Below are 12,946 nucleotides of genomic sequence, written 5' to 3'. Positions count from 1 at the left end.
AGTTTTTACTCTGCCTGAGAAATGTCTGTTAACTGGATAGTCTGGAGAAGAGAAACAGACCGGTCAGAGGGAAAGAGAAGGCTTTAAATTTAGCAGTTGGGGTGGGGGGCAGGGAGGAGGAAAAGCAATAGTGATGCTGTCTTTTGTAAGAGGAACTATAAACATGGAGCCTCAGGGTCTCAGCTCTGTGCAGAAGGATTGGTGAAGCTGTTTCTGAAGCATTCCCTGTCTCCTTTGTGGTGGTGTGGGACTAGGAGTTGTGAGTGTGCTGCTTTGAAGTAGTTTGTGTACCAGCCATGATCCACCTCTCTGACACAATTCAGGAGCCCCTGAGCTCTGATGTGCCTGGCCGGACACACTCTGAATCAAGATACTCTCGTAACTCATTAACTCTCCTTAATATGATTTTCTTCTGTGTTTTCAGGCAAGGTTGGATGGTGTGGTATAATCCTTCCTATTTAGTTTTCTAATTTTCCTACCACAATAATTTCCTTATGTTTCCTAGTAGACTAATTTCTTTCCATTGCATGAACTAAATAAAAAATGGACAGAGCAGGTTGACCAACAGATGTGAACTGTTAAATCCCCAGAAGGAATTTTTTTTTAATTTTAGGAAAGGCACAATTTTGTAATGTGCCAAGTGTTCATGAGTTATAGATGGCCAGAGGACAAGGCCTGTGGACTTACAGCTGATCCTCAAAGACCAGTTTTGCTTTAGAGAGTGAAACCAGTGTTTGAGACTTTTTTCCTTGCACGTGTATTCCACAGAAGCAACTAAGCAAAGACAGTGTGTTAGACTTGCATCTCTTGGGAAGGATCATCAGGAATCACTAAAGAGACATAATAAATACTAGTGTTGGTCTGTACCACAGTTTTGGCATGTGCTTGCAATCCGGTGTTTGGAAAGACTTCTTGGGAGAAGACAACTGTGCATACCTGATGAAGCCAAATGCAGGAAGATGTGAACAGATGTTCTGCTTTGCTTGGGGTGCCAATCTCCCATCTACTTCATCTTTCAGCTTGCTGCCAAATTTGTACTGGTAGAAAAACAAAGCTGATTGGTGTCACAGTGTCCTTGCCCTTCTTCATTTATCTCTGTAGGAAATTCAGTTCATAATTCCTCAGTCTGCAGTTAGTGTCCACTTCTATGTATGTGTCCAGACAAAGAATAGGTAATGATCACAAAGTTAATTATTCTGTGGAAAGTTCTGAATCATATATCTGTTTCAACAAAACTGTTTGGCTATATCCCAGATTCCTCTTTCCACCAGGCATTTATCCAAATCTTTACCCTATGGGCAATTGCTCCAAGAGGGAGAAAGGCCAAGTCATCTTTCTACTTTTACATCGAAGCTCAGAGCTGCCATAAGCATCTGGGTCCCAGCTGCAACTCTCTGGATAATATATTCTTTCTTGTAACAAAACAGGGAAGCCATTTTCCTTGCTGCCTTGTAAAGGCATGGAGTGAAGTTAAACACAAGGCAGGCGCCTCATTACTGCTTCCCATGTTTATTTAATCCAGGCTTATTTTTGGGGGGAAGAGAAGTCACTAAAAAAGGAGTAAGCAGAGCAATGAGTGAGAACCTCACTGGGACTGAGGTCCGACTCACTTTGCTGCAAATGAGATTACAGCTGAACACCCTGGATGCTGAGTCCTCTGAGACATCACATATTTATTATTTATGCTGAGAGACTGACATTCTGTAAAATGGAAATGGCCAATTAATCACAAGCATCTCTTGGCAAGTGTTTACAAGCAAAGATCTTCAAGTCTTAATCCAGGCTAACAAAGCCCTGGTGTGCCCAGATGGAGTTGATTAGTCAGATCTGATGCTTAAGGGAGCTCTGTGCAGACTTGTGAAGGAAATGGGGATTGAAGTTTGTTTCAGAAATGATTAGCCGTGGTGGCTAATGCCATGAATGGCGGAAATAGCTCTGAAAAAATCTAGCAGCATGAAGGTGCAAAGAAGGGAATGTTCAGGTTTGTTTGTGTATTTTGCTGAGAGAGTTATAAGACCCCATTTATGTTAAACAGAGCTAATGGATAGGAAGATCACAGACAGAGTTTCATGGTTACAGGTGTCTTCAGTTTTACTCAGACTTTGTAAGGGAACAGGGTGCTGCACTTGGACTGGGCACGGCAAGCTTCCTGCAAAGCAGAGGTTCCTACTTCCCACTCAAATCAAGTGTCTCTGGGTAATGTTTACAATTACTGCTCTGGCTATGAGAGTTTGGACCAAAGCCTGGGATTCAGCTTTTGTGTCACATCTAGGATTTGGAGAGGACTATGAAGGGTTTTGCGTCAATATTCTGTGCCAGCAGTCAGGGCTGGGGTTTTACTTCCCATCCCTGGCTTAAAAATAAAATGTTCATTGATTATGATACCTTGCAAAATGCTTTTCTGCTGGTGAGTGAAAAGCCATTGCTGATGAAATTGATCAATTGTTGTTTCTCTGCTCTTCCCATTTGTGTGTGCGTGTGCACACATGCCTTGTCTTATACCTAGACTACAATTTCAGAATCTGGTCAGAAACCAGTTGGGGTGGGGGATTGCCTGACTGCTAGCACAAAGGGTGGCTTTTGGTCTGTGGCAAGCACTCCTAGGGACTAAGATAACATGAGGAGCAATAATAATAATAGTAAGCAGACCTGATTTTCTTGGCTGATTAATCTGAAAACTCCTGAGAAACACTCATGAAGACAACGCACAGCTTTCTCTTGCAGTTGCTAACTGGTGGTTTGGGTTTTTTTTTTTGCCTACAGGTTTCCCATAAAATGTTTGTCACGTTGCCAAGCTGCTCTGTTCCTTTGATATGCAAAGTGCTTTGAAGAGAGAATCCCTCAATTACCAATATTCCCAAAGCATAGCAATGTAGTAAGGAAGGAAAGGGGATTTTTGTCTTCAAACATCACTCAATATAAAAAGAAAATGCTTGTGTTTGCAGGGTCAGTCGTCTTGTACAACGTTTTTGAAGTGTTCATGTGAGATTTACTCTTTTGTAGCTATACTAATATCTCCACTTTGCACTCCGTTTTGAGAATAATTATAGATAATAATGTGGTTTTTGAGATACACTGAGAATAGAAAGAACACTGATAATTACATTCCCAAAGGATACAGGGAAGGTAATGCAGAACAAGAAGCACTCAATGTATGCGATGAAATATTTCTCATTCTCTATACATCTCTACTGATGATTTAATATCCAACAGGTGCCAAGATTATTATTAGTATCTATTGTAAAATCAGCAGCCTTCAGTTTCATCAAAGAGCCTGGATGCAATTTGGTTGAGAAATTGTCTCGATTGTTAATGTTGGGAGAAGGCTAGTGTTGTGCCAATGTTGAAATAAATAAAGTCCCACTGGTGACCCATGGACAGAATGCAACTTGCTAGACACTTTCATCCAGCCCAAAGCCCTGTCCTGATGGCAAAAGTGAATGGCTGCTCCCTCAGCAGACATGTCCTGTGGGATTCCCAGGTACCAGGAGGAGGAGGCTGAAGAGCCCTGGGTGGATGGGCCCTGTGGAGTGGGTGACAGATGGGGTGAATCACAGAATGTTAGGGATTGGAAGGGACCTCAAAGGATCATCTAGTCCAATCCCCCTGCCCGAGCAGGACCACCTACATCAGATCACACAAGAACGCGTCCAGGTGGGTTTTGAACATCTCCAGAGAAGGAGACTCCACAACCTCTCTGGGCAGCCTGTTCCAGTGTTCTGTTACCCTTACTGGGAAGAAGTTCTTCCTCATGTTTAAGCGGAACCTCCTATGCTCCAGCTTATATCCATTTCCCCTTGTCCTATCATCAGATGCCACTAAGAAATGAGCCATCTGCCTGGCCCCAGAGGTTGGCCCTCCTGCTGCCTCTCCTCAGGAACTTGAGCCAAGTCCACCCGAGCCAGGTTTGTCCCTCGCTAGGCACTGCTCACCCTACGGCCAAAGTCATGCCTGCGAGATGTGGCACTCTGAGCGGGGGGAGCGGCCTGCGGGGAACGATGAGGGGGGCAGCCCACATCCCCCTGCCCTCTGCCAGCCGGGCCATGCTCAGCCCAGCTGCGGCCTGCCCCGTGTCGGCCTCGGCCGAACTCGCGGCCACGGCGGAAGGGCCGTGAACCCGCACAGCGCTGCGTCACGCCGCGCCACCTCCGCAGGGCCGCTGGGGGAACGTGTCCCCTGCCCGCAGCGGGAGGCTGGGGACGGGGCAGTGCCGGGACGGGCCCCTCTCGCCCCCTGCTCCGACCAGCGCCCCTGCCCGCGCCCTCCCTCCGTCTGGGCCCCGTCCGCGCCGCCGCCGGCCGCTGGCTGGCGCTGCCGCTCCCGCGGAACGCGAGGCGCCGCCACCGCGTTCCCGGGGGGACGCGGGGCGGACACGGCGCGGCGCCGGGCGGAGCGCTGAGCGCGGCGCACCGCGTCCCGGGGCGAGCAAGATGGCGCGGGGCGGCAAGGTGAGGCGAGGGAAGGGAGGGTCCTCCCGCGTCCCGGCGGCCTTTGAGAACACGTTCGGCTTCGTCTGCCGTGTGCCCGGCTCGGTGTGGTGGGATGTGTGTGTGGGGGCTGCTGCCCGTGCGGGCCTGGCCGCGGTGAGTGCCGGGGCGGGGGGGGACCGTGACAATGGGTCCCTCCTCCGCGGGCTGCAGCCGCCGTTCCCCGCCTGTAACGCCGGCGCTGTTTGAGCTCTTGCCCTGGGCGGCGGCCTGCGGCGGTGGGAGTTTGCGCGACCCCGCGCTCGCTGTGGCGGGTCGTTCCGTTCCCGTAGCGCCTCGCTGGAGCGGGACGCGGTCCGCTCGCGCTCCCCGGGGAACGGGCCTGGCTGCCGTCGGGCGGGACCGGCCCGGCTCTGCCCGCGGTGCGCCGGCGGCGGGGTTGGCGGCGAGCGGCACAACACCGGGGCTGCAAAACCCGTCCCGAAACCCAGCAGCTCCTCCCCGTGCCGCCCTCCCAGTTGCTGCTGGTACTAATGCTGGTACCGTCTTAATTCCAAGGGACTTCAGTATTCCTGTCTCGGGAGCGGCTGCGGGTTTTGGGTGCGGTGCAGCTACCACAGTAGTAGTTGCTGTTGCTCTTGCTGAGATAATACTAGAAGTGGTTTTGCCCAGTTAAAGACACAGTTCGTTTGTCTGGTGCCTGGAAGGAATGCTGCCGGCGAAAGCTGCGTCAGGGTCTCCTCTGATACGCGGCAGTTTCGGGCACATCGGCTGAGCACAGGCTGAAGCGCTGCTGCAGCCGCGTCTCCCTCAGCTTCCTCGCAACCGGCTTCAGCACCGGCAGGCTGCAGATAAAGGCAGGCTCGTTCTGTTCTCGCCCTTATCAGTGCCTGAGCAAAGCAGGTTGATGTTAGCTCACCCGTGACAATGTGGTCCTACAATCACACGTGCTGAGCGTCCTAAAAGTGTTGCTTCATATATTGCACCTGGAAATGGCAGTACTGGGTGCTCAGAAGTGAGATGCACAGAAGCCAGTAAGAGATGAAGAGGCATATAGAGGAAGATTGCCAAAAGAGAGACTTGCCCTTTTCCTGAAGGAGGATTCTACATACCTGAATAGGTACTGGGCTTGGAGTTTGCTGCCTTCCAGAAGAGCATTGTTAATTCTTGCCACTTGATCATTTTTTCTTAAGCAAAACAGCACCTCTTCAGTCCTGCACTTGTTTGATTTCTTTGCTGTCATCTTGCCAGCTGTGAAGAGCATTTTACTTGTTTTGGACAAGAGAATTAATTCAGCTGCCAGCTGTAATGTGTCTTGAGGCAGGACAGCAACAAGCTGAGGGTCTGCAGTTGCTGATGCTGGTAGCGTAATTCCTCAGGCTGGCAGGTGAGCAGTAACAAGACTCTCATGAGAACCTAGTGCAGTCTCAGTTACTGCCTCTATTCCACTGTAAGCTTCTGCAGATGTAGTTGCCTCAAAGGCATTCATTTCTGGCTCCTAGGCAAGCCACCAGTGAAGGCTGAGTGAGGAACAGAGTGTTGAGACTGAGTATAACCAACTGGACATCATGTGGAGCACTGGTGCTCGGCCTTTTTTCCTTCTTCCTCTTGTATCCTGTCCTGGGAGGATGCAGGGAGCTAAACCAATGCTTGTTAAAATGGTGGGGGAGGTGCACAATGTATTTTTGGAAAAGGAGGAGGATAAGAAAATAGTTTGAGAGCTGCTAGTACAGAGCATTAAACAACTAATCTGGGCAAATTATTCCTATAAACTTGATTTTAAGAAATACCTATTTGGGTGACAAAAAGAATCAGATTCTTTTGGTTGATGTTTAAAAAGATGGTTGGAGTTATTTGCATGGTCATATGCAAAAGAGCTTAAACCAACACTTTTTTTTTTCTGTTCATCCCTTTTGTTTTGTGAAAGCTGACCGTGCATCCATGTCGCTTGATTCTCAATCTTCTGGTTTATTGCCTGCGTCCTTTTGGCAGCTTCACCTCTTAGAGAATCGGATGTATTTTGTTTTTTAAAACAAGGTGACTGACTCCAAACTAGGTAATAGTTAACTTTCCTGTGTTCTGGCAAACAAGTTTTTGTATGCAGTGTAATTTAAGCTACTGGCTGTCTACCAGGCAAGATTTTGATGTATATTTAAAGAACCTTGGTTTAATCAGTGGCAATAAATTTGAGCTGGCATTTTGTCAGTGTCCTTGAAGATGCAGGACATAATTTTGGTTAATTCCTTGTGCAGCTTCATTCAGCTGGATGGTAAAATTACTCTGGGTAATCAAGGTACGTAGAGTCTGTGGAAGAACTTTAGAGGAACTTAACAAAACTAGTTGAATGGGCAGTACACTGCAGGTAATATTCATTATTAATAAATGCTGAACAAGAGAACTCACAAGAAGTAATTTTATTTTATTCATATGCTAGTTTATAAATCAGTTAAGGGGGAGACTTGGGCACTGTTGTATATAGATCAGTTAAAGGAATGATCAGAAATACAAACACATATATCAGCTTGTGGAATTCAAGACCCTAAGTTGAAATCAGAACTCATCCTTCTGAGGCATTAAGAGCATAGCTGCGTGCTGCAGGCACCAGTGCTCCCTGCAGAAACACCTCTGGTAGCAGCAAATGTTCCAACTCTCCCTGGAAGCCACAGAAGTGCAGTCATTCTTACATTTGTGGGTTAGACCAAACAGTGGTCTGCGGCTATTACGGGCTACTGCGAGGGATGGATGTAGCTGTAGGGTTTAGGAAACCTTCTTGTCTCTCTGCCTTGTGTTGTGCATCTGTACTGTGTTGTGTTGTGCTGGTAATTGTCAACCGAAATGCCTGTTTTATTTCCTAGTATAGAAGAGCCCTTAGATCCATAAGATGTTCACGGGATTGAATAGAAATTGCCCCTTTTGACAGGTTATTGTGTAATATAGGATTTTTTGTATTTTTCACTGAGATGCCTGGACCATGGTGCAGAATTAAATGATTCTTAGTTCAGTATAGTTGTACTGGTTCTGTCCTCCACCATTGTGTCACATTAGCAGTTACTGTAAAAGAAACTGATGGTGACCTAGTATGATTTTTAGGTCTTGTATGTTCAAGGATCCAAACTATCACTTTTTAGTAATTATGCTTATATTGACCCTTTTATGTTCTTATTCAGTATTGTGTTTCCTTTCTAGGCAGCCATAGTGCTGTGCCTGGATGTAGGCTTTACAATGAGCAATTCTGCCTCTGGTGAGGAGTCTTCACTTGAGCAAGCCAAGAAGGTTATGACAAAATTTGTGCAGAGACAGGTAAGCGTGACTTTGCATGTAATAAAAAACTGTTAAAAAGAAGGAGGAAGCAATGATATCTGTGAAATGTTTTCCTCATATACTAATAATTGAAATAAATGAGAAATGAGTAAAAATTAGTCTGTTTTTATGCAGGAGTAAGTGCTCTTTGATTCAGCTGTACTTTTGTGGACGTGTGGCAGTTGGATTCATTGCTCTTTTTCTTTAGGACAGTAGAAACTTTTAGGGGAAAAAAGTACTCTTTCTCTAAAATATTTCAACCTTTGTAAGATTTACCATGCTGAAGACTCATTTCAGGAATGGAGTCAGCCAATTTTACTTGTTTTATCCCAGATATTCTCATCTCAATCTGCTATTTTGATTATACCTAAATTAGTGAACTTTCTGTAAGATTACATTTTGGTAGGATAGCACAGAAAAAAGTAAATCCACTGTACTTGACATTTTTTCAAAACTAGTTCAGCTTGATCGAGTCTAACACAGTTGTGCATGAATCTATCTGTGGTTTTATACGTGCTGTGTATTTTCTCTTTTCCAGGTTTTTGCTGAGAGTAAAGATGAAGTTGCTGTAGTTTTGTTTGGTACAGATAGTACTAGGAATGACCTCGCCAGTGGGGATCAATACCAAAACATTACTGTACATAGGTCACTAATGCTACCAGATTTTGATCTGCTGGAAGACATTCAAGATTTGATTAAACCAGGCTCTGAACAAGCAGACTGTATCCTTTTGCTGTAGAGCACTTCTTGAACTGATTCAGCTATATAGGAGACAGGAAGTTAGTGTTGTGAAACAGGCTCAGATTTGCCTCCAAAGTTGTAACTACTATCAGAGTTCAGCTAATTTGTGGTTGTAGGTTTGTTCAAAAGCAAATTAGCTGCTTTTTGACATTCTTTTAGGCTAGCAGATGGAGTCTTGGCCTTAGGGAATCATTGCTTTTAGGAAGTGTGCTGTTAATTGAAGAGAGCAGAGATAGCAATAATATAATTTTAGGCCTTAAATAAGGCCTTTGTGTTTACAAATAGTGTTGTAGGACTTGGTTTATGGTTTTTCATCAAATAAAAATCCTATTTACGAAATATATCAGCAGAAGAGCCAGATGCCAGACAAAGCAGGATAGAAGTTTATAAGATTGATTTCTGTATAAAGTATTTCTAACATTGCCAAATATCTATTGCTGGTCTGAATGTTGTTCATGTTTGAATGTATTCTGTTGTTAGTTGCATAAGGTGAAGAGTTTTAAAAGAAGGCCATCTGTGTAGTGTCCCTTTATGTGTTTCATTTGCATACTGTTCAACATGCTGTTCAACTTCCTGTGATGTCTTCCCTCTTCCTGGCCATAACATGATTATGAGCTCTATTCAGACTGTCAGCTGTTTCAGAGAAGTGTGCAGCCAGTCAGCTGTATCTTAGCAGAAGCAGTCTTCTTCAATGGGTGGGCAGATTTGTGCGCAGTGATAAAAATATGTTGCCAATGAGAGCTGTGATGAGGAATAAACTATCAAGAGATTGACAGATGTAGATGTTTTGAAGGAAAACTTGCGTGAGAAAATGGTATCATGTATTGAAAGTACAAGCAAATTTTGTTTGTCAATTCAAGCTAATTATTGTAAAGATTAGATTGTTCTTTCCTTGAACTTCAAGCCTCCTCATTGACAGATAAGAGATTGGGCCCTGAAGCAGTCTTTTTACTGTTCTGTCAGATAAAGGCGAAAGAGATAAGATAACAAACCAGACAAGTTGTATAGAAACCTCTTGCACAGTAGGTACTTGAAGAGTACTTGTCTCAAAAAATTGCTTGTTAAGTAAAAAGCATGTTTGTCAGTGTTTGGGAAACATGTTGGGGGTGAAATCAGATTGTTGCATAGGAAAAACACTTTTGTGACATGATTCATGTTCTAAATGAGATTTTTCTTAAATTTGCTTAGTTCTGGATGCAATTATTGTGTGTATGGACTTGCTTCAGAAGGAAACAATGTGAGTATGTAACCCAGAGCCTTTTACAGAATTCTGACCTTGCATTTTGGAGCTGACCTGATTTCTTGTCAGTATTAGATTTACATAATTGTGTAAATATGGAAAATCCTTTTTTTAAAAAAACAAAACAAAAAACAACCACCAGCATTAAGAACAAACAACACTACAGGAGCCTGTTCCTGAAGAGTCTCCAGGAGACATCTAGCTTCTCCAGACAATCTAAGAGCTTTCTGATGCAACTGTGAACTTTGCAGTAGATTCATGAGAGTATTAATGCTGTTATGCAAGGCACAAAGACTTCACGTAGTGTCACATTTCTTGTGATCTGTTTTCAAAAAACATTAATTCGGATGTTAAAATGCATAGAAAAGAACTACCAGATTTATAAGGGTGGTGACATATCTTACAAAGAAAAAAAGGAAACAAAACTAGAAAGGTTAGTTAGTTCAGCCTAGAAAATTAAAGGCTGTTGGAGATAAGGTGGCTGTTTGTAAATATGCAGGCTGTGGGAGATAAATGTGCAGTGGGAAAAAACCACTGCTTAAGCTGTAAGAAAACGTTGGCACAAGTGTTACAGAGTTGTCAGTGAATGTACTTAGATGGGAAACGTGACTTTCTAACAGTCAGTGAATTGATGGTCCATGGAAAGGAAGATAACCTTACTTCCTTTCAAAACAGATTGAACATGTTAAAAAGATCATATGATCTAATTGTGAATGCAGAAGACTAGACTATGTGATGCAATTTGTATTTTTATGGATAAAGTTTAATCCGCTCAGAAAGCTGTATCAATTTAACAGTTAAAACTGAGTTGTGAATGAAAGTAACTGTATTTATGGCAGTATAACCTTGAATACCTACGGAGCAACTGCCTTTGTTATCTTGTGGGTAAGTTGCTTGTATGCATCAAACTCTTTTATGTGGAGTTTACCTTCAGTTGAGAAAATTCCATCAGGTACAAATTCAAGAAAATCACCCCTATGCTTGAATATCCAGATAAAAACTATATCAGTTTAACTGAATTTTGTTCTGCAGCTGGCAAAACTTTCTGATGTTTATTGTTACTACTTCTTAGCGTATTAAGTAGACTTTAAAGTCTATCTTATCCAATGAATCTACTGAATTAGCTTGGTGAAATGGAACCCCCACCAGCAACAGTAATTTAAGAGACATTTTCCATTTTCACAAGGACAGACTGACAGCTGCAAATTAAATATCTAGTATAATCAATAAACAATCTAAAATATTTTATTAGCATTTTATCTACTTAGGTGAAAATTGGCAGAATTCTATTCATTTAGATGTAGTTAGTGATTTATACAGTCACAGGGCTAGAATCCTCAATTTTAGGGGGTAGGAGTGAGTAAGGGGAATTGTAAAGATAAAAACTTACCATGAATAACATGAGCAATGACAGAGCAAGTTCTGCCAAGCAGGTTTGTTTTTTTTTTTTTTTTTTACAAGTATATTGCTTTGGTAAAGCTTCAGTTTTCTAAGGAAAGAATTAGAAAAGGCTTTCTAGATAATATTTCAGATATATGTAAATGTTCTTTTTGTATTTTAAGAGGAAAGAAATATGAGAAGAGACACATCGAACTGTTTACAGACCTTAGTAGTCCTGTCAGTGAGGATCAGCTGGAAATTATCATTGCTAACTTGAAGAAAACAGGAATTTCACTTCAGTTTTTGTAAGTATGGAAGTGGCTGTTATATACTATGCTGTTTTTTAAAGGGAAATTGTTATTCTTTCTTAATAATGATCTTGAAGGAGCTGGTGATCTGTTGGTATATTGTTTCTATAGGGATGTACCAGTATGCAATATGATTGATATAGGTACTTATATCAATTACACATGCCATGAATTCCAGTTATGAACCGAGTCCCCGTGATTAAGTCATGGGTAAAAACACCTTAAGATGATGGCTTCTTCTCCAGTTAAGCTTATAGCTTAGAGCCAAAGTTTAAAACTGGAGACTAAAGATCTATATAAGCAGAGAAGTAGGAAACAATGAGCCAGAAATAGCTTCAGAAGCAGTGGTTTTGGCACAGCAGCAGCCTAGATCCTTTTTAGTAAGGAGGTTACTGGGAAGAAATAATGAGGTAGTGTTGCAGGTGTTTATAGCCTGATTCTGGTGTCAGTAGAAAAGCAAGTCTGAGGACAAGGGTTATACGTTCACGGTGATGGGCTTGGAAAATGGAAGAGGAAAATGGAAGCAATATCTTAATTATAATAACAGGAATCCCTTGTCTCAATTGGTATAGGCATTGATCTGAAGAATCAGTGGTGGTGCTGAGATCTGTAGTCATTGCACATGATGGTAACATAGGAAGCTATAGGCCTTCTAGTAGGACTTTATTTGAAAGCAAAACTTTGTGAATGTTAATGTTTGCTATTTATAACAAATAGTTTCACAGGAGAAAGTTAAAGCCACAGTTTTACTTCTGATTGTTTTAATATTACTTTCAGCTAGATCCAGCATTCTGTAAGGAGCAATGTTCTGAGCTTGATAAATTAATTAAGTCATTTGTGAACCCACCTGCAAGACAACAGAGGGGTTAGGTAGGAAAGCGTGACTGAAAATCATGGGCTGATCCTCCACAGAAAAATTCTTTTTCACACTTTGCTTGGGAGAGGCTGAACGTAAAAATGTCAGACTACTCAGGTTCTGTCTGCGTAGCAAAAGAAGGTAGGCTTGCAACGTGCCTTGACAAGCCCCTTCTAGGCTATTTAAGCTGTTGTTGGCACTGAACGCAGAGGAGACACAATACCACGAACCTGAGTACATGCTGCCAGCCAGAGTTACATCTTTCAGAGACCTGGCATTTTAGAGCCTGCTACCTTGTCTCCATGTGTGTAGTTTGCTATGCAGACTAGCACAGATGGTACTGCCCCAGGTTGATGTTGCAGTTTTATTCTGTGAGATTTCAGATACATCTTTACAGTTTCTTTGTAACATGGCAAAGGAGAAGTCCCATGGCTAGTAGAAGCACTAGAGAAAGGATTCTGTTGTAACATCAGCTGCAGATTTACATCCTGTCTTCCAGCCGTATGAGCAAACGATGCTTTGAGAAGTACATGTACAAATGTAAAATACTCAGGATACTGGTTGAAAGATAACACCGCTAAACCTTGTCCTTTTGTTATAACCGATGTTTCCATCTCTTATGCCCTATTTATTGATCAGGTTTTAACTTGTGGCAGGTAGTTGGTTTTCCTCCCTGTTACCAAGCGCCGAGCAC

The 12,946-nt window shown here is 43.1% G+C and overlaps 1 protein-coding gene across 2 annotated transcripts in view; it reads left to right on the top strand.

Moving 5' to 3' along the window:
• The first annotated feature begins 4,416 nt into the window (after positions 1 to 4,416).
• XRCC5 (X-ray repair cross complementing 5) overlaps positions 4,417 to 12,946 on the top strand; it is a 56,984-nt gene continuing 48,454 nt past the window's right edge. For both annotated transcript variants that reach the window (XM_086615251.1, XM_086615253.1), the window contains exons 1-5: positions 4,417 to 4,448; positions 7,614 to 7,727; positions 8,266 to 8,449; positions 9,657 to 9,705; positions 11,271 to 11,393. In XM_086615251.1, the coding sequence (XP_086471377.1) occupies positions 4,431 to 4,448; positions 7,614 to 7,727; positions 8,266 to 8,449; positions 9,657 to 9,705; positions 11,271 to 11,393 (488 nt within the window). In that variant the 5' untranslated portion in view covers positions 4,417 to 4,430. The remainder of the gene's footprint in view (positions 4,449 to 7,613; positions 7,728 to 8,265; positions 8,450 to 9,656; positions 9,706 to 11,270; positions 11,394 to 12,946) is intronic.

Source organism: Tauraco erythrolophus, chromosome 8 (genome assembly GCF_009769465.1).
Source record: "Tauraco erythrolophus isolate bTauEry1 chromosome 8, bTauEry1.pri, whole genome shotgun sequence".
Classification (NCBI taxonomy): domain Eukaryota; kingdom Metazoa; phylum Chordata; class Aves; order Musophagiformes; family Musophagidae; genus Tauraco; species Tauraco erythrolophus.
Note: the sequence above shows the minus strand (reverse complement) of the source record. Positions and strands in the feature narration are given on the sequence as shown.